Source organism: Salmo trutta, chromosome 21 (genome assembly GCF_901001165.1).
Source record: "Salmo trutta chromosome 21, fSalTru1.1, whole genome shotgun sequence".
NCBI classification, from domain to species: Eukaryota; Metazoa; Chordata; class Actinopteri; order Salmoniformes; family Salmonidae; genus Salmo; species Salmo trutta.
The window spans coordinates 40,747,828-40,775,493 of NC_042977.1; the positions used below are offsets into that span (position 1 = coordinate 40,747,828).

The 27,666-nt window shown below is 44.1% G+C and overlaps 2 protein-coding genes and 1 long non-coding RNA gene across 5 annotated transcripts; 1 reads left to right on the forward strand and 2 right to left on the reverse strand.

Moving 5' to 3' along the window:
• Positions 1-3,862: 3,862 nt before the first annotated feature.
• Positions 3,863-4,693, reverse strand: LOC115156464 (basic salivary proline-rich protein 1-like). Its single transcript, XM_029703887.1, has one exon. The coding sequence runs from the start codon at positions 4,691-4,693 to the stop codon at positions 3,863-3,865; it is 831 nt and encodes a 276-aa protein (XP_029559747.1).
• Positions 4,694-6,623: 1,930 nt separating this feature from the next.
• Positions 6,624-26,130, reverse strand: LOC115157444 (fibronectin type III domain-containing protein 7). Its single transcript, XM_029705701.1, has 14 exons — positions 25,931-26,130; positions 25,449-25,467; positions 25,017-25,274; positions 24,190-24,450; positions 22,771-23,028; positions 22,131-22,382; positions 20,457-20,711; positions 20,125-20,382; positions 17,874-18,134; positions 17,189-17,443; positions 16,556-16,813; positions 14,259-14,288; positions 12,934-12,967; positions 6,624-7,231 (listed from the first exon to the last, which is right to left on the reverse strand). The coding sequence occupies exons 1-13, from the start codon at positions 25,985-25,987 to the stop codon at positions 12,936-12,938; spliced, it is 2,454 nt and encodes an 817-aa protein (XP_029561561.1). The 5' UTR covers positions 25,988-26,130; the 3' UTR covers positions 6,624-7,231; positions 12,934-12,935.
• On the forward strand, positions 11,911-14,016 carry LOC115157445 (uncharacterized). 3 transcript variants are annotated; one of them, XR_003868454.1, is made up of 5 exons: positions 11,911-12,583; positions 12,964-13,105; positions 13,511-13,536; positions 13,633-13,710; positions 13,842-14,016. It is a non-coding gene; the product is annotated as an uncharacterized LOC115157445 (long non-coding RNA). The 3 variants fall into 3 exon arrangements; XR_003868455.1 differs by lacking the exons at positions 11,911-12,583; positions 12,964-13,105 and adding an exon at positions 13,182-13,271; XR_003868453.1 differs by lacking the exons at positions 11,911-12,583; positions 12,964-13,105 and having other exon boundaries at positions 13,167-13,536.
• Positions 26,131-27,666: the final 1,536 nt, after the last annotated feature.

Sequence of the window (27,666 nt, forward strand, 5' to 3'; positions counted from 1 at the left end):
TATATGATGGGTTGAATTTATATGTTATACAGGATATGAACATTCCATTCCAGCTAAACAATGGATATATAGCGTTTTGCAACAAAAAAAAACATTTTAATACACATCTAAAATCTATGAATAAAAAATCTGAGAACAGTGATATTTTACACACACATAGTAGTACCCATAAGCACTAAGTTCTGATGGAAAAAACACAAATGTGAAAAAGTTGTGGATATAGTGATTTGGAAATAAACTCTTCAAATACTTCCAATATGAGCCCAGCTAACTCACCTGCCAATGCATGCTGTATCTGAAAAAACAATAAGGACAAAAGTTGAAAAAACATTATGTACAAGACAAATCACAGCATCTACCTCCATCATCCACAAATAAAAAACAAAATACAAAATAATGCATTAGAATTAACACTTACCTGAGTCAATGACAATAAGATGAAAGGTAAATATAAAGTTCCAAGCTTTTCCATGATGACTGTTAGTGTTTCAATAAGTTACATCCATAGGTACATGGGAGCTTGGATACAGGAGCTCATCTGGAATCTTTAGCGGCAGGGCACGGGTAGATCAGCTCTGTGGGATCCAATCAGAGAGCCCCCAAGAAGGACAGCTGTACTCTCTCCTCTCTGCCTGTGGGCTTAGGTCAGTGTACAGGTATCATGATGGGAAGAAGAGAAAGTGTGTGAGGGGGTTGCCAGGTGATGTCCACACACCCTACACCTGATCTTTGTTCTCAAAAAATGCTTTTCAATAAATGCTGTTTCCTGTAAGGTATGATTACAGTACCAGTCAACAGTTTGGACACACCTACTCATTCCAGGATGTTTCTTTATTTTGAATTGTTTTTACATTGTAGAATAATAGTGAAGACATCAAAATGTAAAAATAACATATATGGAATCATGTAGTAAGCAAAAAAGTGTCAAACAAATCAAAATATATTTTACATTTGAGATTCTTCAAAGTAGCCACCCTTTGCCTTGATGACAGCTTTGCACACTCTTGGCAGCGGGTTATATCATCCCCCTGGTGTAGGATTAGACCTCACCAGGGATCATGTACTGGGAGTTACAAACACTTTGGCACCTAGCAACCCAACAGAAATACTGTTATTCTAAGTGAAAGGCCTAGTTCAGAATAGATGAGAATGACCCTGTATTAAGAAAAGAAGCAGCACATTCATGTCTATCTCTATGGGGAGAAAGAAAGGCCACATACAGAATCTGGGATTTGGACTTGGTTCTTTCATGGTGAACTAGAGACACTACAAGTTGTGTGGTGTTCTGTGTGTGATTATGGGAAGGGCTGAATGATGGGATTTAAAATGACTATTTTTTCCTATTTGCGCATCTCATCTAACCTTGACTGCCTGTCTTTGTCAGAAGAGAATGAGGGATTAAGGATCTATTATGCGTCCATTGTGGTTGAGATTCTAGAGTTTGAGATAAGAGCTGCGTGTGAAAACAAATATGCCACCTTGATTCAGAGCTTGAAACTCAAACCTTACACCATGAGTGGAAATTGTGTTGATCAATGATTAAGGGAAAAGTGATGTGAACAGAGAGATACAGAGATACGGAGATACAATACTCAGATCCCTCTCCTTCGGTCACTCCTCTGTACCGGACCTACCCCTCACTGTTAGGCCCTCTGTTCCTCTCTTCCACTCCCCCTGTCCCCATGTGTTTTTGGACCTTCCCCTGGTCGTATTCTCGCGGGGCAGAAATCTCAGAGACCAATTGGTACACTCTGATTTACCACCCCAAGATATCACTGCACAACGTGTATTTGCGCCCCTACTGGATGGAAACTACAAGTGTAATGGCTGTGCTCAATGCAATGGCGCTTATAAATGTAGATCCTTCAAACACCCACAAACAGGGAAACAGATCCCAATCAAAGGTGTTATTACATGCTCCACTAAGGCAGTTATTTATCTTATAACTTGTCCCTGTGGTAAAAATTATGTGGGTAAAAGAAAGCGTAAATTAAAAGTGCGTATCTCAGAGCATCGTAGCACCATTAGGTGTAAAAACTCGACTTACCCAGTTGGGGCCCACTTTCTGGAGGAAAATCACTCGATTTCATCTCTACGTTATATTGGCATCGAACATGTCACCCTCCCGAGGAGAGGGGGTGACCTCGATAATTTATTGTTAAAACGAGAGGCTGCCTGGATCTTTAATTTATAGACCCTTGCTCCCTTCGGTCACAATGTAGACTTTGATCTGAAGCCATTCTTGTGATTATTGTGGCTTTGCCATTGTAAATGTTTGTAGGCTTATGTAGCCAAATTGTATCTATAATCGTACGCTGTCCATTTATGTTTTTTGTGTGCTATTTTAATATATGAGAATTAACCAATGATATCAGGCCACACCCAGCCATGATTACAGACACCTGTGTGTCTTTTAACACTATATAAACGAGTCACCGCGCAGTGTTTGTGATCATACCCTGATGAAGACAGCTTGTCTGTGGAAACGTTGGACGTAACATTTTTGCATGTAGAGTGTGTGGCTCTCCTTAATTTTTTTAAGTGTTCCACTACGCTAGCCAGCACCTCGCCTAAATAGGTGTGTGTTTCTTTCGCCTCTAGATTACACTTGGAATCAAACCACATCCATGACAGACAGATGAAGGAACTCAAGGAAAAAGAACCAGAAGTCAGACCAACATCACATTATTATTTTCAAAACCAAATAGCAGCATTTGCAGGCCAGGTCTCTCACTGGTGATCCCACTGAGATTACACAAGTTGTTTAAACTTGTCTAATCTCAGTGAGATCACCTGTATACAGCAAGGATACAGCTGAGATTCTAATCTTTGGAGGAACTTGATTTGCTGAATCATTCTGGATAAAGCCGATACATGGAATGTTTACTGTATGTGTATGGAATACATAACACTTTAATGTGCTTGAATGAGGCCTTAAAACTCCACAACATTAACAACAACAGCTACATGTCACCTATATTAATTACTAATGGATAAACAATATCTACAGGCATTATTATACATCCAGATGAGGATGAACGGTATTCCGGTAAGGGCGTTATGTCGGTGAATGTGATAGCCTGTTGCATGTAGCTTTTTGTAAAGGCCAAGCAGCGGCTAACAATGGGTCCACACCTCTCTCTCTCTCTCTCTTTCTTTCTTTCTTTCTTTCTTTCTTTCTTTCTTTCTTTCTTTCTTTCTTTCTCCACCCCTCCCTGGGTGTTTGTGTTTGTCTCCTAGCTAGATGAGGATACTGCAGCCGGCCCAGTGCTATGCCAATTACCTCTTCATGGAGAGGGTGTCAGGTAGCTGATTGTGTCCGCCTCAGGCACACTGACTCCTGGCTCCTATACCTACACATGTTTTCTTACTTATTTTCCCCCCGTTTCTTTACTTATTACAAATGGTGTGTATGGCAGTGGTTTCATTGTTTTGGTGAAGCAGGATTGTGTCTGTGTACTGTTGATTTAGTTCTATTCAGACCAGTAACAGACTGTATGTTCTTTGGAAGCACTATAGGCCAGGGGTATTCAACCGGGGGTCCGCGGCAGAGGTAATGCAGGGGGTCCGCCAAATATATATATATATATATATATATACAGTACCAGTCAAAAGTTTGGACACACCTACTCATTCAACGGTTTTTCTAAATATTTTACTATTTTCTACATTGTACAATAATAGTGACGACATCAAAACTATGAAATAACACATGAATTCATGTAGTAACCAAAAAAGTGTTAAACAAATCAAAATATATTTTATATGTTGATTACATCTCTTGCCATTTTCATTCACCTGATGATAAGACCAGACATGTAAAACATTTATTTTTTGCTAAAGTGTGATGGTGGGCCCTGGGTCACTGCTTTGGGTGGGAGGAGGGCCCTGGGTCGCCGCTTTGGGTGGGAGGGGGTCCCTTGGTTGCCGCTTTGGGTGGGAGGAGGTCCCTGGGTCGCCGCTTTGGGTGGGAGGGGGGCCCTGGGTCGCTGCTTTGGGTGGGAGGAGGTCCCTGGGTCGCCGCTTTGGGTGGGAGGGGGAACCTGGGTCGCCGCTTTGGGTGGGAGGGGGGCCCTGGGTCGCCGCTTTGGGTGGGAGGGGGGCCCTGGGTCGCCGCTTTGGGTGGGAGGGCGGCCCTGGGTCGCCGCTTTGGGTGGGAGGGGTTCCCTGGGTCGCCGCTTTGGGTGGGAGGGGGGCCCTGGGTCGCTGCTTTGGGTGGGAGGAGGGCCCTGGGTCGCCGCTTTGGGTGGGAGGGGGAACCTGGGTCGCCGCTTTGGGTGGGAGGGGGGCCCTGGGTCGCCGCTTTGGGTGGGAGGGGGGCCCTGGGTCGCCGCTTTGGGTGGGAGGGCGACCCTGGGTTGCCGCTTTGGGTGGGAGGGGTTCCCTGGGTTGCCGCTTTGGGTGGGAGGGGGGCCCTGGGTCGCTGCTTTGGGTGGGAGGAGGGCCCTGGGTTGCCACTTTGGGTGGGAGGAGGTCCCTGGGTCGCCGCTTTGGGTGGGAGGGGGAACCTGGGTCGCCGCTTTGGGTGGGAGGGGGGCCCTGGGTCGCCGCTTTGGGTGGGAGGGGGGCCCTGGGTCGCCGCTTTGGGTGGGAGGGCGGCCCTGGGTCGCTGCTTTGGGTGGGAGGGGTTCCCTGGGTTGCCGCTTTGGGTGGGAGGGGTTCCCACCCAAAGCGGCAACAGGCTATAGTTCATATTTTATCAACATGCTTTTATTCCACAGAGTTATTCTCTAACTTTCCATTTCAATTTAGTGACTATTATTGTTCCTATGTAGTGACATGATAGCTGTTCTTAGTTATGCATTCTGACTAGGGTCCTTATCCCAAAACCGCTTTTATAACAGTCACAATACTGTGTAATATTATGCTATGTGGTTCAACGCTCTATATCATATACAGTACCAGTCAAACAGTTTGGACACACCTACTCATTCAAGGGTTTTTCTTAATTTGATTATTTTCTACATTTAGAATAATAGTGAAGACATCAAACTATGGAATAACACATGGAATCATGTAGTAACCAAAAAAGTGTGAAATAAATCAAAATATATTTTATATTTGAGATTCTTCAAAGTAGCCACCCTTTGCCTTGATGACAGCTTTACACACTCTTTGCATTCTCTCAACCAGCTTCATGAGGTGGTCACCTGGAATGCATTTTATTGAACAGGTATGACTTGTTAAAAGTACATTTGTGTTGTGGCAAATCAGTTGTTTTGTGACAAGGTAGGGGGTGCTATACAGAAGATAGCCCTATTTGATAAAATACCAAGTCCATGTTATGGCAAGAACAGCTCAAATAAGCAAAGAGAAATGACAGTCCATCATTACTTTAAGACATGAATGTCAATCAATCTGCAAAATTCCAAGAACTTTGAAAGTTTATTCAACTGCAGTCGCAAAAACCATCAAGCACTATGATGAAACTGGCTCTCATGAGGACCACCACAGGAAAGGAAGATCCAGAGTTACCTCTGCTGCAGAGGATAAGTTCATTAGAGTTAACTGCACATCAGATTGCAGCCCAAATAAATGCTTTACAGTGTTCAAGAAACAGACACATCTCAACATCAACTGTTCAGAGAAGACTGTGTGAATCAGGCCTTCATGGTCAAATTGCTGCAAAGAAACCACTACTAAAGGACATCAAAAAGATGAAGAGACTTGCTTGGGCCAAGAAATACGAGCAATGGACATTTGACCGGTGGAAATCTGTCCTTTGATCTGATGAGTCCAAATGTTTTGATTTTTGGTTCCAACAGCTGTGTCTTTGTGAGATGCAGCTACCACAGCATTCTGCAGCGATATGCCATCCCATCTGGTTTGAACTTAGTGGGACTATCAGTTGTTTTTCAACAGGACAATGACCCTAAACATACCTCCAGGCTGTGTAACCTAGCCTCCACAATCACCCGAACTCAACCCAATTGAGATGGTTTGGGATGGACCGCAGAGTGAAGGAAAAGCAGCCAAAAAGTGCTCAGTATATGTGGGAACTGGTTGAGAGAATTCCACAAATGAACTTTTAACAAGGCACACCTGTTAATTGAAATGCATTCCAGGTGACTACCTCAAAAAGCTGGTTGAGAGAATGCCAAGAGTGTGCAAAGCTTTCATCAAGGCAAAGGGTGGCTACTTCGAAGAATCTATATAATATATATTTTGAATTGTTTAACACTTTTTTGGTTACTACATGATTCCATATGTGTTATTTCATTCTACAATGTAGAAAATAGTAAAAAATAAAGAAAAACCCTTGAATGAGTAGCTGTTCTAAAACTTTTGACTGGTAATGTACATAATATCTTTATTATTAATCTTTCAGAGATAAGTCTGAATTACTCCAAGAGATTCATTGATTGACGCCACACAGTGTGGTAATGCAATAGGGTGTGTTTTATTGTTTGAACACAATGAATGCAATGGGAATATTCTCTGTCCTGCAATATGACCTGCCGTATCATCCATATGACATGTAGGACTCCAGGCATGACTCCAGTGCACAGGAGGTTGGTCACACATTAATTGGGGAGAATGGGCTCGTGGTAATGGCCGGAGAGGTATAGTTGGAATGGTATCAAATACATACAAACACATGGTTTCCAGGTGTTTGATGCCATTCCATTAACTCCGTTCCGGACATTATTATGAGCCGTCCTCCCCTCAGCAGCAGCCTGAGCTCCAGTGGTATTCTAGTATGTTCTCTATGCTCCTCTTTCACAGTGACCAACAAACAGCTATATGACCACTGTTACATAACATGCTTAACAACAACCCCATGGAGGCTTCCTACTTAGGGATACTTATGTTATTTCATGTATAAAAAGAAAAAAAATACGTACTGTACAGCTCACAGACAAATGTATGATGTGACACACAGTTTCTCTTGTTTCTCTTGGGCCATAAAGGTAGACTTACACAAAGGACATACATTGTAATGATTTCTCTCTGCTAAACAGTAGGATTAAAAATCACAGTTTCAGTCTGTTAGTAAAAAACATATGTTGGAGAAAAGACACAGCAGATACAGATAACAAAACCTCAATGGCAAGCATTTTTAATTGAACACATTTAAGGACACATGTTGGACCCAAACAGCATAGATAGATGAAGATAGAATCAAAGGAGAGGGACTGAATAAAAACAATGACATTTCAGCTGATTTCTTGACAGACGGGACAGATGTTGATATAAGTAGATTACATTTTGTGTCTTTCCAGGGGTTTACCTGCAATACAAGACGCAGAACAGAGGGACAGATGAGGGACATAGCAGAGGGACATAGCAGAGGGACAGATGAGGGACAGAGCAGAGGGACAGATAAGGACAGAGCAGAGGGACAGAACAGAGGGACAGATGAGGGACATAGCAGAGGGACAGATAAGGACAGAGCAGAGGGACAGATGAGGGACAGAGCAGAGGGACAGAACAGAGGGACAGAGCAGAGGGACAGATGAGGGACAGATGAGGGACAGAGCAGAGGGACGGGACAGATAAGGACAGAGCAGAGGGACAGAACAGAGGCGCAGAACAGAGGGACAGAACAGAGGGACAGAACAGAGGGACAGAGCAGAGGGACAGATAAGGACAGAGCAGAGGGACAGAACAGAGGGACAGAACAGAGGGACAGAACAGAGGGACAGATAAGGACAGAGCAGAGGGACAGAACAGAGGGACAGATAAGGACAGAGCAGAGGGACAGATGAGGGACAGAACAGAGGGACAGAACAGAGGGACAGATAAGGACAGAGCAGAGGGACAGAACAGAGGGACAGATAAGGACAGAGCAGAGGGACAGAGCAGAGGGACAGAACAGAGGGACAGAACAGAGGGACAGAGCAGAGGGACATAGCAGAGAGACAGATGAGGGACAGAGCAGAGGGACAGATAAGGACAGAGCAGAGGGACAGAGCAGAGGGACAGAACAGAGGGACAGATGAGGGACATAGCAGAGGGACAGATAAGGACAGAGCAGAGGGACAGATGAGGGACAGAGCAGAGGGACAGAACAGAGGGAAAGAGCAGAGGGACAGATGAGGGACAGATGAGGGACAGAGCAGAGGGACGGGACAGATAAGGACAGAGCAGAGGGACAGAACAGAGGGACAGATGAGGGACAGATGAGGGACAGAGCAGAGGGACAGAACAGAGGGACAGAACAGAGGGACAGATGAGGGACAGATGAGGGACAGAGCAGAGGGACAGATGAGGGACAGATGAGGGAAAGAGCAGAGGGACAGAGCAGAGGGACAAAGCAGAGGGACAGATAAGGACAGAGCAGAGGGACAGAACAGAGGGACAGATGAGGGACATAGCAGAGGGACAGACAAGGACAGAGCAGAGGGACAGATGAGGGACAGAGCAGAGGGACAGAACAGAGGGACAGAGCAGAGGGACAGATGAGGGACAGATGAGGGACAGAGCAGAGGGACGGGACAGATAAGGACAGAGCAGAGGGACAGAACAGAGGGGCAGAACAGAGGGACAGAACAGAGGGACAGAGCAGAGGGACAGATAAGGACAGAGCAGAGGGACAGAACAGAGGGACAGAACAGAGGGACAGATAAGGACAGAGCAGAGGGACAGAACAGAGGGACAGATAAGGACAGAGCAGAGGGACAGAGCAGAGGGACAGAACAGAGGGACAGAACAGAGGGACAGATAAGGACAGAGCAGAGGGACAGAACAGAGGGACAGAACAGAGGGACAGAACAGAGGGACAGAGCAGAGGGACATAGCAGAGGGACAGATGAGGGACAGAGCAGAGGGACAGATTAGGACAGAGCAGAGGGACAGAGCAGAGGGACAGAACAGAGGGACAGATGAGGGACATAGCAGAGGGACAGATAAGGACAGAGCAGAGGGACAGATGAGGGACAGAGCAGAGGGACAGAACAGAGGGACAGAGCAGAGGGACAGATGAGGGACAGATGAGGGACAGAGCAGAGGGACAAGACAGATAAGGACAGAGCAGAGGGACAGAACAGAGGGACAGATGAGGGACAGATGAGGGACAGAGCAGAGGGACAGAACAGAGGGACAGAACAGAGGGACAGATGAGGGACAGTTGAGGGACAGAGCAGAGGGACAGATGAGGCACAGATGAGGGACAGAGCAGAGGGACAGAACAGAGGGACAGAGCAGAGGGACAGATAAGGACAGAGCAGAGGGACAGAGCAGAGGGACAGAGCAGAGGGACAGATGAGGGACAGATGAGGGACAGAGCAGAGGGACAGAACAGAGGGACAGAACAGAGGGACAGAGCAGAGGGACAGATAAGGACAGAGCAGAGGGACAGAACAGAGGGACAGAACAGAGGGACAGAACAGAGGGACAGAACAGAGGGACATAGCAGAGGGACAGATGAGGGACAGAGCAGAGGGACAGATAAGGACAGAGCAGAGGGACAGAGCAGAGGGACAGAACAGAGGGACAGATGAGGGACATAGCAGAGGGACAGATAAGGACAGAGCAGAGGGACAGATGAGGGACAGAGCAGAGGGACAGAACAGAGGGACAGAGCAGAGGGACAGATGAGGGACAGAGCAGAGGGACGGGACAGATAAGGACAGAGCAGAGGGACAGAGCAGAGGGACAGATGAGGGACAGATGAGGGACAGAGCAGAGGGACAGAACAGAGGGACAGAACAGAGGGACAGATGAGGGACAGATGAGGGACAGAGCAGAGGGACAGATGAGGGACAGATGAGGGACAGAGCAGAGGGACAGATGAGGGACAGATGAGGGACAGAGCAGAGGGACAGAGCAGAGGGACAAAGCAGAGGGACAGATAAGGACAGAGCAGAGGGACAGAGCAGAGGGACAGAGCAGAGGGACAGATGAGGGACAGATGAGGGACAGAGCAGAGGGACAGAACAGAGGGACAGATGAGGGACAGATGAGGGACAGATGAGGGACAGATGAGGGACAGATGAGGGACAGATGTATAACAGTAGAACTGGTGTTAATGTGTTAGCTGTCTACATGATGCTGTTGTTCAACCCTCTTGTCTGTACGGAATGTCAGTCACTCTGCTGTCAAGGTTTCTTTCTGTTTCCCCGTTCCTCTTCTAAGTTTTTCATTACCACTGTCTAAACAGATGGATGATTTGATCACTGCCAGCCTTCATTAGATTGTGCCAGGCAGTGTTGGCAGGATTGAAATCTAAACCAAACCTTCATGTAAGTTGTGACATCTTCAGTTAAACAAATCTCACAAAAATCAGTTTTGGAATACTGACTTTATGACCAGAATGATCCTATTTACACTTTGTAGTCAATTTTGACACTAGAATAAATGTTTCTGACTCCCAAGGCTCCCGAGGGTCCTGAGTGACGCAGCGGTCTAAGGCCCTGTCACTCAGTGCAAGAGGTGTCACTACAGTCCTTGGTTCGAATCCAGGCTGTATCACATCCGGCCATGATTGGGAGTCCCATGGTCCAGTGTCGTTTGGGTTTGGCCAGGGTAGGCCGTCATAGTAAATAAGAATTTGTTCTTAACTGACTTGCCTAGTTAAATAAAGGTTCAATTAAAAATATATATATATCGATGCCACACAGGCCGTTTTCAACAAGAGGAGTTGGTGGTTCAGTTCAGTCACTCTTTAATGTAAGAGACCCTCGGTCCGGTTCCTCACAACACTCCTCATATTTCCAACACGTTTTCCATCCAGGTCACAAACCTCTGACTGCATTTTCAGCTCCAACTTTTTGACATCTCTCTCATATCTCTATTACGCTCCTCCTTTCTCCTCTCCATGTTTAATGGACAGATATTCAGTACATCAGAGGATTCCCTACAGTAAACATGTAAACATGTAAACATGTAAAACAGTACCCGTCTCACCTCTAAGAATGCTGTCTCACCTCTTCTAAGAATACTGTCTCACCTCTTCTAAGAATACTGTCTCACCTCTTCTAAGAATACTGTCTCACCTCTTCTAAGAATACTGTCTCACCTCTTCTAAGAATACTGTCTCACCTCAAAGAATACTGTCTCACCTCTAAGAATACTGTTCCACCTTATCTAAGAAAACTGTCTCACCTCTAAGAATACTGTCTCACTTCTAAGAATACTGTCTCACTTCTAAGAATACTGTCTCACTTCTAAGAATACTGTCCCACCTCTTCTAAGAATACTGTCTCACCTCTAAGAATGTTGTCTTACCTCTTCTAAGAATGCTGTCTCACCTCTTCTAAGAATGTTGTCACACCTCTAAGAATACTGTCTCACCTCTAAGAATACTGTCTCACCTCTAAGAATACTGTCTCACTTCTAAGAATGCTTTCTCACCTCTTCTAAGAATACTGTCTCACCTCTTCTAAGAATACTGTCTCACCTCTTCTAAGAATACTGTCTCACTTCTTCTAAGAATACTGTCTCACCTCAAAGAATACTGTCTCACCTCTAAGAATACTGTCTCACCTCTAAGAATGTTGTCTTACCTCTTCTAAGAATGCTGTCTCACCTCTTCTAAGAATACTGTCTCACCTCTTCTAAGAATACTGTCTCACCTCTAAGAATACTGTCTCACCTCTAAGAATACTGTCTCACCTCTAAGAATACTGTCTCACATCTAAGAATGCTGTCTCACCTCTTCTAAGAATACTGTCTCAGCTCTTCTAAGAATACTGTCTCACCTCTAAGAAAACTGTCACACCTCTAAGAATACTGTCTCACCTCTAAGAATACTGTCTCACCTCTTCTAAGAATGCTGTCTCACCTCTTCTAAGAATACTGTTCCACCTCTTCTAAGTATACTGTCTCACCTCTAAGAATACTGTCTCACCTCTAAGAATACCGTCTCACCTCTAAGAATACCGTCTCACCTCTAAGAATACCGTCTCACCTCTAAGAATACTGTCTCACCTCTAAGAATACAGTCTCACCTCTAAGAATACCGTCTCACCTCTAAGAATACCGTCTCACCTCTAAGAATACCGTCTCACCTCTAAGAATACGTCTCACCTCTAAGAATACTGTCTCACCTCTAAGAATACTGTCTCACCTCTAAGAATACTGTCTCACCTCTAAGAATACCGTCTCACCTCTTCTAAGAATACTGTCTCACCTCTAAGAATACCATCTCACCTCTTCTAAGAATACCGTCTCACCTCTTCTAAGAATACTGTCTCACCTCTAAGAATACTGTCTCACCTCTTCTAAGAATACTGTCTCACCTCTAAGAATACTGTCTCACCTCTAAGAATACTGTCTCACCTCTTCTAAGAATACTGTCTCACCTCTAAGAATACTGTCTCACCTCTTCTAAGAATACTGCCTCACCTCTTCTAAGAATACTGTCTCACCTCTTCTAAGAATGCCTGTCTGACCTGTCCTCTCAGTCTGTTGTTCCACTGGGACATTGACCTTTCTATACAAAGAGGTCTGGTCTTAAAACATAATTAATTTGGTTGGTGCTAATATTTGTCCGATTTTCACACAAGTGTGTATTAAGATGCATTTGTAAATAGTAAATGTGGTTTTTTGCTTGTCCCAACTCTCCCTCAGACAGTTGGGTCACGGCTAACCATTATCAACGGCAACCCTGGAGCAATTAGGATTAAGTGCCTTGCTCAAGGTAACATGAACATATTTTTCACCTCAGGGATTTGAACTAGCAATCTTTCAGTTACTGGCCCAATGCTCTAACCGCTAGACTATCTGCAGCCTTTATTGTTGTTGACAACCTCATATAGACTGATGCAATTTATGAAGTTACGCGATACTCTTTATGACATGCGGTAACACAAAGGACAGGTCTTGTGTAAGCACCTTTCTTCTGGATCTTTCATCATTTGATATAGTAGATGACGATGTATGAAGTATGGCACAATGAACGTTTCAAAAGTTTACACATCAGAGTTTATGATCAGTGTTTAGTTTTTTATTATACAGTTGATGATTTTGTTATACACAATTTAAACTCACCTCTAATCGACACTTCTCTTTCCCCGATAGATCACTAGAAAGAAGAGAAAGAGAAATAATGGTGTTCAACATATACTCCAAAAATGAGGAGTTTCAACAAGGGTTCTTCTAAGATCCTCAAAGTTCTTCGAAGAACCTTAGGGTTCTGGGCACTGAAAAATGCCCCAAAAAGGTACTTTGAAGAACCCCATAGGAGGTGGGGTTCATCGAGGAACCTCCTTAGGTTCCTGCAAGAACCCACAAGAACTAACTGCCCAACTGAAAAATGTGGATTTGAATTTGAAAAACAGCTGGTGCGAGCATTTAACTGACCATTTTTAAGCTCTCCTCAATTTAAGGTATGGTTTCTCCCTTGTATGATCTGAACTGGTATTGTTTTATCATGATAGCGTCTGTCTTTTCATATTTGTGCCAATGGCTGTGTTGTTGGGCACTTTCCTTATCAAATTATTTACAAAAGAGAAAATAGACACAATTGAGTGGATGTCAATCAACAAAGAGGTAAGAATATGTTGAGGGCTTTAGCTGCATTGGACGCAGATGACTGAACTGCCCACTTATTTGTGTGTGTCTGCAGGTATTCTGACGAGGAGGCACACAAAGGTATGTACAATTGGTATTGGTTTGTCACATAATGTCATGCAGATCACACTAGGCTATCATCTCATTTATATTAATGGGTTCTCTAAAACCTTACAGGATTCAATCACAGCAGCCATCTTGCTCCTCACTGAGCTCTTCGATGAAGGTCCCAGAGGACTCTACATTATCGACAAGGTATGTGTATGAAAACTGTTGTCAAAAGTGACGTTTTTTTCATTCACATTTACCACAAAAACCAAGGAATGAAAGCTGTCATGTGCATGTTTTCTTAATCATCTGTATAATTATTATTTATGTATTCACAGACTTCACCCTCCCTACACTGTAAAACCCTTCTGGCTGTGGATACGAAGGATATCAACACATTAACACGCCAGAGGATGTACTGATTGAACTTGGAGCTCTGCTGGGAGTTGACCTCATATTTACATTTTTTAATTCTGCTTTGCCACAAATCATAATAAACACTGACAACTAAAATATTGTGTTATTGTTGTTATTGTTGTTATGTTATGCTGATTAATAATGGAACAAATGAACCCCAAAAGGTTATTCGAGGAACCATTAAAGGGGGTTCTTTGAAGAGGTTCCCCCACAGTTTCAATGTGAAGTACCCATTAAAGATCTTCCAGAAGCAGTTTCTTTTTAGAGTGTATTTGGTAGGATATACAATGTCAGTCAAGTTGCCCGGTGAAGTTTACTATCGGACGCCAGACACTTACCCATTCCTACATTGCTTCCGGAGCAGGACACTGTAAGAGAATGAGAACAATGCCATTAGATACAAACTAACTATAGACATTCCCAGTTTGACCTCTCTACCACAGAATATATTTATCTGCCTAACAAACCAACTAACTAGTAACAAACTAATCAACAAAACAACTAACCACCTAACAAAAAACTAATCAACTAACCAACTACTAACGAACGAACGAACGAACGAACGAACGAACGAACGAACGAACGAACTAACTAACTAACTAACTAACTAACTAACTAACTAACTAACTAACTAACTAACTAACTAACTAACTAACTAACTAACTAACTAACTAACTAACTAACTAACTAAGCCAAATACATTTAAACTCTGTTTTTCACAATTCCTGACATTTAATCCGAGTAAAAATTCTCTGTTTTAGGACAGTTAGGATCACCACTTTATTTTAAGAATGTGAAATGTCCGAATAATAGTAGAGAGAATGATTTATTTCAGCTTTTATTTCTTTCATCACATTCGCAGTGGGTCAGAAGTTTACATACACTCAATTAGTATTTGGTAGCATTGCCTTTAAATTGTTTAACTTGGGGCAAACGTTTCGGGTAGCCTTCCACAAGCTTCCCACAATAAGTTGGGTGAATTTTGGCCCATTCCTCCTGACAGAGCTGGTGTAACTGAGTCAGGTTTGGGGCGGCAAGTAGCCTAGTGGTTAGAGTGTTGGACTAGTAACCGAAAGGTTGCAAGATCGAATCCCCGAGCTGACAAGGTAAAAATCTGTCGTTCTGCCCCTGAACAAGGCAGTTAACCCACTGTTCCTAGGCCGTCATTGAAGATAAGAATTTGTTCTTAACTGACTTGCCTAGTTAAATAAAGGTAAACAAAAAAAAATGCACGCTTTTTCAGTTCTGCCCACAAATGTTCTATGGGATTGAGGTCTGGATGTTGTGATGGCCACTCCAATATCTTGACTTTGTTGTCCTTAAGCCATTTTGCCACAATTTTGGAAATATGCTTGGGGCCATTGTCCATTTGGAAGACCCATTTGCGACCAAGCTTTAACTTCCTGACTGATGTTTTGATATATCCACATAATTCTCCCTCCTCATGATGCCATCTATTTTGTGAAGTGCACCAGTCCCTCTTGCAGCAAAGCACCCCCACAACATGATGCTACCACCCCCGTGCTTCACGGTTGGGATGGTGTTCTTTGGCTTGCAATCCTCCCCCTTTTTCCTCCAAACATAACGATGGTCATTATGGCCAAACAGTTCTATTTTTGTTTCATCAGACCAGAGGACATCTCTCCAAAAAGTACGATCTTTGTCCCCATGTGCAGTTGCAAACCATAGTCTGGCTTTTTTATGGCGGTTTTGGAGCAGGGGCTTCTTCCTTGCTGAGCGGCCTTTCAGGTTATGTCGATATATAACTTGTTTTACTGTGGATATAGATACTTTTGTACCTGTTTCCTCCAGCATCTTCACAAGGTCCTTTGCTGTTGTTCTGGGATTGATTTGCACTTTTCTCACCAAAGTACGTTAATCTCTAGGAGACAGAACGCGTCTCCTTCCTGAGTGGTATGACGGCTGTGTGGTCCCATGGTGTTTATACTTGCGTACTATTGTTTGTATAGATGAACGTGGTACCTTCAGGCATTTGGAAATTGCTCCCAAGGATGAACCAGACTTGTGGAGGTCTACAATTTTTTTCTGAGGTCTTGGCTGATTTCTTTTGATTTTCCCATGATGTCAAGCAAAGATGCACTGAGTTTGAACTTAGGCCTTGAAATACATCCACAGGTACACCTCCAAATCACTCAAATTATGTCAATTAGCCTATCAGAAGCTTCTAAAGCCATGACATAATTTTCTGGAATTTTCCAAGCTGTTTATAGGCACAGTCAACTTAGTGTATGTTAACTTCTGACCCATTGGAATTGTGATACAGTGAATTATAAGTGAAATAATCTGTCTGTAAACAATTGTTGGAAAAATGACTTGTGTCATGCACAAAGTAGATGTCCTAACCGACTTGCCAAAACTATAGTCTGTTAATAAGAAATTTGTGGAATGGTAGAAAAACGAGTTTTAATGTCTCCAACCTAACTGTATGTAATCTTCCGACTGCAACTTTACTAATAACTAACTACTAACTAACAAATACTACTGCTAACTAACTACTAACTACTAACAAACTACTAACTAGCTACCTACTAACTAGCTATGAACTACTAACTAACCATCTAACCATCTAACCAACTAACTAACTAAGTAACTAAGTAACTACACACACACTCACCAGAGTAGATCCTGCCGGGACAGAATGTGACTTTGCTCCCATCCTGATTGACAGGTGCCACCACCATGGTGTAGACGTCCCCACACATGACCTTGGCCACGTCACAGGAGCTGCTGAGGGGCGGGGGGATGCAGGTGTGGTTGGTGCCTGTCCCAATCAGGTCCACCGTGTGGTTCTGGGGGCCCGAGGAGTGCCAGTACACCCTCAGAGTTTTGTTGGCCATCCGGTAGAGCTTGACACTCGATGGACAACAGGCACCTGTGAGCGAGAGAGGAGGAAAGATTGAAGATTTATATGACGTGGTCTTGAATGGACAGGATGCAAATTGGGGGGAAATATTGGTGTTTGTTTGTGATTCTTTAGCAGTTTGCTGAGTGTGCAAGAATATTCTGTGCGTTCATGCATGTATGTGTGTGTGGGTGTGTTTGCAGTATATCTACCTTTGACTAGCTGTGTGTGTGAGAGAGAGAGAGAGAGAGAGAGAGAGAGAGAGAGAGAGAGAGAGAGAGAGAGAGAGAGAGAGAGAGAGAGAGAGTGTGAGTGTGTGAGTGAGTGAGTGAGTGAGTGAGTGTGAGTGTGTGTGTGTGTGTGTGTGTGTGTGTGTGTGTGTGTGTGTAGCCAATGCATACTCACTGGATGAGAACCCATGATAGCTGCATTCTGCCTTGTGGCCTGTCCTGCTGATGGCCTCCAGGCTCACGCTGTAGTTGGTCCCGCAGGTGATGCATCCCATCAGGCAGTGTGTGTCCATGGTGTGGCACTTGGCGTGTCCCCGAGATGATGTCAGCGCCGTGACATAGGAGCGCGCCCCTGTAGCGGGGGACCAGGTGACGTTGGTCATGGCCTGGGTCACCTGGTCTACTGTCAGGGTGTGGGGGCAGCAGGGACCTGGCGAGTGAACAGAACAGAACAGATTCTTAGATATCTGGCTAAAACTAGTGCACTGCATAGGGAATACAGTGTCAAATGAGACTGCCCGAGAGTTATCTGTATTGTCGGTATATCTATGGTCTGTATAATCTATGGTCTGTATATCTATGGTTTATATATCTACGGTATGTATATCTATGGTCTGTATATCTATGGTCTATATATCTATGGTATGTATATCTATGGTCTGTACATCTATGGTCTATATATCTATGCTATGTATATCTATGGTTTGTACATCTATGGTCTATATATCTATGGTATGTATATCTATGGTCTGTACATCTATGGTTCAAATGACACCCTATTCCCATACTGCACAAATAGGATATTGTTTTAGATTTGCCCTAACAACCACATACACTCTGTCCTACAGGCTTTCCCGCACCTGTTTCCAGGGGCACGCTATAGCTGGACAGGCTTGGCCCCACTGCTGTCCTGGCATACGCTGTGACATCATAGGTGGCTCCGCAGGGCAGCTGTGTGAGCTGGCAAGAGGTGGAGAGTGATTGACAGGTGTGTGTGTCATTAAGGCCCACGGCTGTGACAGTGTAGGTGGTGTTGGGAGTGTTGGGGGCCGTGTACAAGACACTGACACTCGAGGATGAGTTGGTCTGAGATACACTCAGGATCTTTGGAGAACAGGGAGCTAGAGGAGAGACGAGGGGTTAATGGACTGGTTAATTGATTAATTTGTTGATTGGTTAGTTGGTTAATTTGTTGTTTGGCTAAAGCTTATCCTTATCTTGTACACAGGAGTTGGTGGTACCTTCATTGGGGAGGACAGGCTCGTGGTAATGGCTGGAGCAGAATTTGTGGAATGGTATCAAATACATCAAACACATGGTTTCCATGTGTTTGATCAATCAATCAATCAAATGTATTTATAAAGCCCTTTTTACAGTACATCAGTCAATGTCATAAAGTGCTATATAGAAACCCAGTCTAAACCCCCAAACAGCAAGCAACGCAGATGTACAGTCATGGCCAAAAGTTTTGAGAATGACACACATATTAATTTCCACAAAGTTTGCTGCTTCAGTGTCTTTAGATATTTTTGTCAGATGTTATTATGGAATACTGAAGTATAATTACAAGCATTTCATAAGTGTCAAAGGCTTTTACTGACAATTACATGAAGTTGATGCAAAGAGTCAATATTTGCAGTGTTGACCCTTCTTTTTCAAGACCTCTGCAATCCGCCCTGGCATGTTGTCAATTAACTTCTGGGCCACATCCTGACTGATGGCAGCCCATTCTTGCATAATCAATGCTTGGTTTGTCAGAATTTGTGGGTTTTTGTTTGTCCACCCACCTCTTGAGGATTGACCACAAGTTCTCAATGGGATTAAGGTCTGGGGAGTTTCCTGGCCATGGACCCAAAATATCGATGTTTTGTTCCCCGAGCCACTTAGTTATCACTTTTGCCTTATGGCAAGGTGCTCCATCATGCTGGAAAAGGCATTGTTCGTCACCAAACTGTTCCTGGATGGTTGGGAGAAGTTGCTGTCGGAGGATGTGTTGGTACCATTCTTTATTCATGGCTGTGTTCTTAGGCAAATTTGTGAGTGAGCCCACTCATTTGGCTGAGAAGCAACCCCACACATGAATGGTCTCAGGATGCTTTACTGTTGGCATGACACAGTACTGATGGTAGCGCTCACCTTGTCTTCTCCGGACAAGCTTTTTTCCAGATGTCCCAAACAATCGGAAAGGGGATTCATCAGAGAAAATGACTTTCCCCCAGTCCTCAGCAGTCCAATCCCTGTACCTTTTGCAGAATATCAGTATGTCCCTGATGTTTTTCCTGGAGAGAAGTGGCTTCTTTGCTGCCCTTCTTGACACCAGGCCATCCTCCAAAAGTCTGCCTCACTGTGCGTGCAGATGCACTCACACCTGCCTGCTGCCATTCCTGAGCAACATCCTTGCCTGTGAAGCCCTTTTTGTGCAAAGCAATGATGACGGCACGTGTTTCCTTGCAGGTAACCATGATTGACAGAGGAAGAACAATGATTCCAAGCACCACCATCCTTTTGAAGCTTCCAGTGTGTTATTCGAACTCAATCAGCATGAGAGTGATCTCCAGCCTTGTCCTCGTCAACACTCACACCTGTGTTAACGAGAGAACCACTGACATGTCAGCTGGTCCTTTTGTGACAGGGCTGAAATGCAGTGGAAATGTTTTTGGGGGATTCAGTTCATTTCCATGGCAAAGAGGGACTTTGCAATTAATTGCAATTAATCTGATCACTCTTCATAACATTCTGGAGTATATGCAAATTGCCATCATACAAACTGAGGCAGCAGACTTTGTGAAAATAAATATTTGTGTCATTCTCAAAACTTTTGGCCACGACTATAGAAGCACGGTGGCTAGGAAAAACTCCCTAGAAAGGCAGGAACCTAGGAAGAAACCTAGGTTCCATTCCATTCACTCCGTTCCAGCCATTATTATGAGCCGTCCTCCCCTCAGCAGCCTCTACTGGTCTTGTAATGGTAAAGTGAGATCCCATGTAGAACAAAGACAGTAAAGTTGAGGAAGAGCTGATCTCATTCTTAAAATAAAATGTTTTCTATGTAATTTAAAGTGAATACACCATTGCACTGTTTGTTACCTATTGTATTGATGTGTGTTTTACCTGTCTCATGTGTGTGAGGTTTGCAGGTGCGGTTGCAGCCTCGTATTTCGCTGCATGGTGTCACCACCACACTGTACTGTGTGTTACAGCGTAGGTCGGACAGAGCACACACAGGCGCCGTGTCCTTACAGTGGATGACATCATCGATCTCCTCCGCCGTCGTCTCGTATAGCTCCGCCCCCCGCACCGACGACCACATGATCTCCAGGGTCTCCGTGGACACCAGTGCTATGGTAACGTCCTCTGGGCAACAGGGAACTAGGGAGGAAGAGAAGAGAGATGAGTGACTTGACAAAGCTGTGTGTGTGTGTGGACAGTATAATAACTCTTACTGGTGGTATAGTTGAACACGTCTCCCGGTGGACTGGAGCCAGCCTGGTTGTAGGTGAACATGGTGATGAGGTAGGTGTAGCCACACATGCAGTAGAAGTGACAGGTGGTGTCAGTGGTGTTACAGCGCTCCTCAGACCCGTCGTCTCTCTTGACAAAAGCGATGTAGTACTCCACCAGGGGCATCTCAGTCCACGACACCCAGCAGCTACCCGCATGGTGCTCATCTACCCAGATTTGCTCCACAGGGCATGGGACTGACAGAGAGACACAAGAGCGATATACATATAACTCCAGGCAGGACTCTACATTATAGACCTTATACCATAGTAATAAAATACACTATTATTACATATGTGTGACAGAGAGAGTCAAGAGATTACATTACCTTATACCATAGTAATAACACTGGAAGTATTGCAAGTGCATGTAAATACACTATTATTATATATGTGTGCCCGAGAGAGACAAAAGAGATTAGGATAACATTACATTACCTTACATCATAGTAATATTATTGGGGAGGTCAGCTTACATTGACCTCCTACCTTTGTAATAACACCAGAAAGACTCATGTTAGTATGGCTACAGTGTAGTGTTGTAAGCACTGCCCTCCCAGACATCTACAGAACCTTGTGTCACAGGAAGATCATGAAGGACTTCAGCCACCCGAGCCATGCCGAAGACAGTACAGGTGCATCAAAACTGGGACAGAGAGACTGAGAAACAGCTTCTATCTCCAGGCCATTAGACTGTTGAACAGTCACCACTAGCCAGCCTTCGCCCTGTACCCTGTCCTGAACCTTAGTCACTGTTACTAGCTGGTTACCACCCGGTACTCTACCCTGAACCTTAGCCACTGTTCTAACTGGTTACCACCCGGTACTCTACACTGAACCTTAGTCACTGTTCTAGATGGTTACCACCCGGTACCCTACCCTGAACCTTAGTCACTGTTCTAGCTGGTTACCACCCGATACTCTACCCTGAACCTTAGTCACTGTTCTAGCTGGCTACCACCAGGTACTCTACCCTGAACCTTAGTCACTGTTCTAGCTGGCTACCACCCAATACTCTACCCTGAACCTTAGTCACTGTTACTAGCTGGTTACCACCAGGTACTCTACCCTGAACCTTAGTCACTGTTCTAGCTGGCTACCACCCAATACTCTACCCTGAACCTTAGTCACTGTTACTAGCTGGTTACCACCCGGTACTCTACCCTGAACCTTAGTCACTGTTCTAGCTGGCTACCACCCGGTACTCTACCCTGAACCTCAGTCACTGTTCTAGCTGGCTACCACCCGGTACTCTACCCTGCACCTTAGAGACTGCTGCCCTATGTACATAGAGTCATTGAACACTGGTCACTTTAATAATATTTACATACTGTTTTACTCACTTTATATGCATATACTGTATTCTACTGTAGTCATGGCTCATCCTATATAATGAGGTTTTTTTATTTTCTGGATTATGTGTGTATTATTTTTATTGCTATGTTTTATTGCACGGTTGGAGCTAGCAACACAAGCATTTCGCTGCACCAGCGATAACATCTGCAAATCTGTATACTCGACCAATACATTTTTATTTTATTTATTTATTTGATTTTGGGGTTAGGGGTCAGAGCCAGAGCCAGAGGTAAGAGGTCAAAGGTCAGGGGGTATACCTACATGTGATGAATTCCTCAGGGTCAGAGGGGTTGCTGGTTCCAGCGCTGTTTTCAGCAGTAACAGTCACACTGTGGTTCTGCCCGCAGCTCAGTGGGCTGATCATACAGAACCTCTCTGAGGCAGAGCAGTTCTGACCAGTAGAAGTCCTTGCCAAGTAGACATCTGCCCCATGCACCATCTGCCAGTAGACTGCCAAACCCCCAGACCTGGTCTGGGTCAAAAACACCTCGACGGCCTCAGGGCTGAGAGGACCTAGTGGGGGGACAGATACATTTATTCAAAGAACGACACAAAAAAATACATTTACTGATATGAACATGAGATGAACATATTCAAATAGACACACTCATACATCTAGATGGAATATAAAGTCATACCTGGGTTCTAATGAACTGTGCCAACATCTAGTGGACAGGCTATGACGGAAAATTGTACCAGCATCATAGCAGACACCTCCCACCAAAGACTGATGTTATTTGCTGATTATGTGTTACATTGTGTCTATTGTTCAGTATTGTGTCTCTAGATACAAAGCATAAATAACTTTTCCCTTTCTGGCATCTTGCCAGGTCTCTCTCTCTCCTGAGAGGTTTTAATACAAGCTAATATTATTAACCAAACACCTAGTTGCCATGCTTACGGGTGATCTGACACACAGTGAGGTCGTCTCCGGGGCGACCTTCCAGGTCCCAGGCCGTGCCCTTGATGCAGTAGGTGGTACCGGGCTCCAGGTCATCAAAGGTCATGAATGGGTCGCTGGTGTTGAGTTTGAGGCGAGAGTTGGAGCCCTCCTTGATGATGCAGAGGGTGTAGAGGACCGTGTGGTTGACCGGGGACCAGGTCACCAGGATGGTGTCATTTCTGGGAGAGGTGGACTTTAGCTGTGGGGCCACCACCACTGAAGAGGGGGAAGGGAGAAAAAAGGTAGATTAATAAACTAATAGATGTGATGAAAGGAGGCAGAGAGAGAGAGAGAGAGAGAGAGAGAGAGAGAGAGAGAGAGAGAGAGAGAGAGAGAGAGAGAGAGAGCGAGAGAGAGAGAGAGAGAGAAAGCGAGAGAGAGAGAGAGAGAGAGAGAAAGCATGAGAAAGCGAGAGAGAAAGAGAGAGAGGATACTATCCAGGAAGGAAACAAACCTGTTCCAGGCAAAGATAAAAGAAGAGAGAATACACTGAAATAGTTCAAACCTGGCCAGACAGAGAGTCATCTTTTTTGTTTGCTAGTGAAATAGAATCCATTTTCCTGTCCTTATGATACGTCCAGTTCTCCTTGGGGAGAGGAGAACCTAGTTCTCATGGTTTCCCTTTTCATATTCTGATATGTTTTAAGGCTTAAATGGGGAGATACAGTTTCTGCACAAGGCACCCACTATGACAATAGAGCTGTGAAACTGCACTCCATTATGGAGATAGCAGCCCTTTGTCTCTCAGACACTATGGAGAGGTAGCGTTTCAGTCATTACCATATTAAGTAAACAACTTTTAATTTCAGTTGAAGAGTGAGTGAAAGTTGAGGGATAGACTTATTGTCTGTGATCGATTATTTTTGTGGCTTGGATCAGATAGACACTAATTGTCATTTTACGTTGTAATTATTGTAACAAACTTACGTTTTTTTAATAAACCTAGACAGGTGTATGTATCTAAAACGGTGTATGTGAACAGGTATATAAACCTGGACAGGTGTATGTATCTAAACAGGTGTATGTAAACAGGTGTATAAACCTGGACAGGTGTATGTATCTAAACAGGTGTATGTGAACAGGTGTATAAACCTAGACAGGTGTATGTATCTAAAAAGGTGTATGTATCTAAACAGGTGTATAAACCTAGACAGGTGTATGTATCCAAACAGGTGTATGTGAACAGGTGTATAAACCTAGACAGGTGCATGTATCTAAAACGGTGTATGTGAACAGGTGTATAAACCTGGACAGGTGTATGTATCTAAACAGGTGTGTGTGAACTGGTGTATAAACCTGGACAGGTGTATGTATCTAAACAGGTGTATGTGAACAGGTGTATAAACCTGGACAGGTGTATGTATCTAAACCATCTACCCGTTCTGATCTGGACGGGTGCTGAGGGCTGGCTGCGTCCCGCGCTGTTGACAGACATGACACTGAGGGTGTAGTCTGTGTACGGCTGCAGCTGCAGCACGGTGCCCGGGGAGCTGGTCACCGCGGTCTCTGAGAAGAAGTCTCCCACCTCAGACTCAGCTCGCAGAATGTAGCCGCTCGCCCCCATCACCTCACTGAACTCCACAGTGATGCTGTCGCTCTGCTTGGAGTAGGCCTGCTTAATGGTAGGTACCTCGGGGGCTGGTGGTCAGAGCAGAGCAGAACAGAGCATCATCACACACAGGGATATAGACATCATCATCATGATCATCATCATCATGATCATCATCATAATCATCATAATTATCATTATCATAATAACCATAATTATCAGCATCATCATCATCATAATCATCACAATTAACATTATCATCATCATCATAATCATCACAATTAACATTATCATCACCATAATCATCATAATTATCAGCATCATCATAATTATCATCACCATCATCATCATCATCATAATCATCATAATTATCATTATCATCATCATTATCATCATAACCATCATCATTATCATCATCATTATCATCATAACCATCATAATTATCATCATCATCATCATCATCATCATCATAATTATCATCATCATCATCATCATAATTATCATCATCATCATAATTATCATCATCATCATCATCTTATTATTATTCAAATACCTTATTCAAAGCATTGAGAGAATAGCAGGCCTACAATGCGTTATACATAATTCATAATATGTCCATTACGCACACACATGACCATTATGCATGCATACATACATGAGCTCCCGTCCAACTCTGCACTGCTCAGGACGTTGCCCGCTTTGTCAATGGCCTCGACCCGCATGGTGTACATCGTGTTGGCGGAGAGAGAGTTAACAGAGCCCATGACGGAGTTCCCGCTAAACTGGGCGAATGCGGACGGTCGAGGAGAGTTCTTTGGTGTGGCGGTGATTTTGTAGGAGCTGGCGCCAGAGTAACGACTCCATCGCACCGTCATACTTTTTGTGGACACTTGGAACACGGATAATGTTATGTCTGCAACGTTGTGAAAGAACATAAATCATTAAATACATTTTAGGCTTATTATTTGCATGTACTTTATAATAATGTAATAACAGTGAAATAAAAGAGAACGTTAATGTGTGCGTCTCTCAAACAATTATGTGGGAAAGTTTGTTTTAAAAAGTTAACAAAGGGTGGTTTGAATACCTTTTTGCGCTCCACATATCTGAAAACCAAACATAAACATGAACGCTAACGGAAACCATTTCAACGGTAGTGGTGGTATTTCATATTTTATCCCTAGAAGGAACATTATACCCCTGGCCTGTATAATATTCTCCCTGTATGACAGGCCGCGCGGCAGCACATTTTTTCTTCACTCAACACAGATTTCAGGACTGGTCAGTGAGCTCAGGGCTATTTTCTCCTCAATGAATGAATGTGTCCATTGAGCCAAGGTTGGGCATACACTTGTTGAAAGCAGTGTTACTCAAAAGAGCCTGTGTATTTATTTCCCAAACGTCTCCCTCTGTCTCTATGCATTTCTAGAATCATACAACGTGCATGTTTTCAGATAGTTACAATGACACAGCAGAATAACAATATCATATACAACTGCAATAATCAACACTAAGATTGTTTAAGCAACACATTATTTGTAGGTCTAATTAGTAAAGATCTGTTCTTACCTCAGATAAACTGATTAAAAGCAAAAGCTGTAACACTTTAAAATCTGTTCCTCCCATTCTTCCTGGAGAGCCTCTGCCTTGAGGCTAAAGATGTATAGTAGGCTAATGCTATTTCTGATTATGACTGCAGGGTAGTGTCAGGGGCTTAACTTTGACGGTTTTTGTTTTTTAGGGGGAATGAAATGACAATTCTTTTATTGTTTTCAGCAAATACCAAAGATTGAGCCCTCCCACTGCCAGGGTGCCTGCAGGCCTATCAGAGAAGGAGGAGGAAAGATAGCCTACTCAATTGTAGTACTGGATGTACACAGGTGCACTATTACACTGTGCCCCATTAAAAAGCTACTGTCATTAGTCAACAATAGCAGTTGAGTAAATGTATGTATAATGGCTTAGCTATAGTGTTACAGTCATAGGCCAGGTGTGTTCATGTGTGCTATCTGTGTTCTGCATGCTGTATGTTGGTGAGTTAAATATCCAGTTGTATAATGGCAAAATTATGCTTGCATGGCTCTGCATTACAGTGGATAACATCCTGTTGTGCTGGAGATACAACACCTGACTGTACACTCTGAGAAAAAGGATTTCAAAAGGGTTCTTTAGCTGTCCCCATAGGAGAACCCTTTTTGGTTGCAGGTAGAACACCTTTTTGGTCGAGGTAAATCCCTTTTGGGCTCCATATAGAACCCTCTGTAGAAAGGGTTCTACATGAATCCCCAAAAAGTGTTCTACGTGGGAACCCAAAAGGGTTCTTCTACGTGGAACCAAAAGGGGTTCTACCTGGAACCAAAAGGGATTCTTCTAAGGGTTTTCCTATGGAGACCGCCGAAGAACCTTTTAGGTTCTAAATAGCACCTTGTTTTTCTAAGAGTTTACAACCAATATTACGCGGGGCGGAGCAGGTGAACCCAAGTGCAGACTCAGACGAGGAGACAGGGATAAGGTAACCAAGATATTTATTGACAAATGGAGAAGAAGGGGTGCAGGCCAGGGAAAGCTTGGGCGGGTTGCAGGGAGCCAGGTGCTGAGGCTGAGGCTAGAGTGAGGGATGTTGGGGCTGGGTAAGCAGGTCAGGAGAGGAATCCAAGGAAGCAGTAGAGTGGGGGGGTCCAGGACAGTAGCAGGACTGACGAGACATGGGACTGGAGACAGGGACCAGAGTCAGAGTGGATGGAACTTTAGCGCAGACAAAAGCAGCGCCAGGCTAAGGGAAAAACAGGCATAACAGCATTACAAGCTCTATGCAGGAACAAACAGCTTTAAAATGCAGACCGACTGAGCAGAGGCTACGAACTGGCAGCGTGGAAGTGGCAGGGCTGAGTATTTGTACAGGCCTTGATTATGGAACAGGTTGCAGCTGGTAGGGATCTGCTCTGCCTCCAGCACACCGGTCTCCACTCACACAATCACATATACACACACACACAGAGAGGGAGAGAGCACTGGGGGAGTGGTGGCAGGTTAAGGAGACACAAGATGAGAAGTAGAGGGCGTGGCAGGAGCAGATGTAACAACCAAGGTTGTACAATAAACCGGAGATTCGTGCCAGTTATACTGCGTTGCTAAGTGCTATTCTACACCTCCTGTGAGTATTACCTGTCATGAGAATGGTATGCTAGCTATAGCCCAATCTATCCTACAAGCAGCTAATAGCTCAACATAACTACAGTAAAAGCAAGACACCAGGCTTTAGTTTAGCATATACCAGGCCATTATAGGAGCTATGATTTATTTGT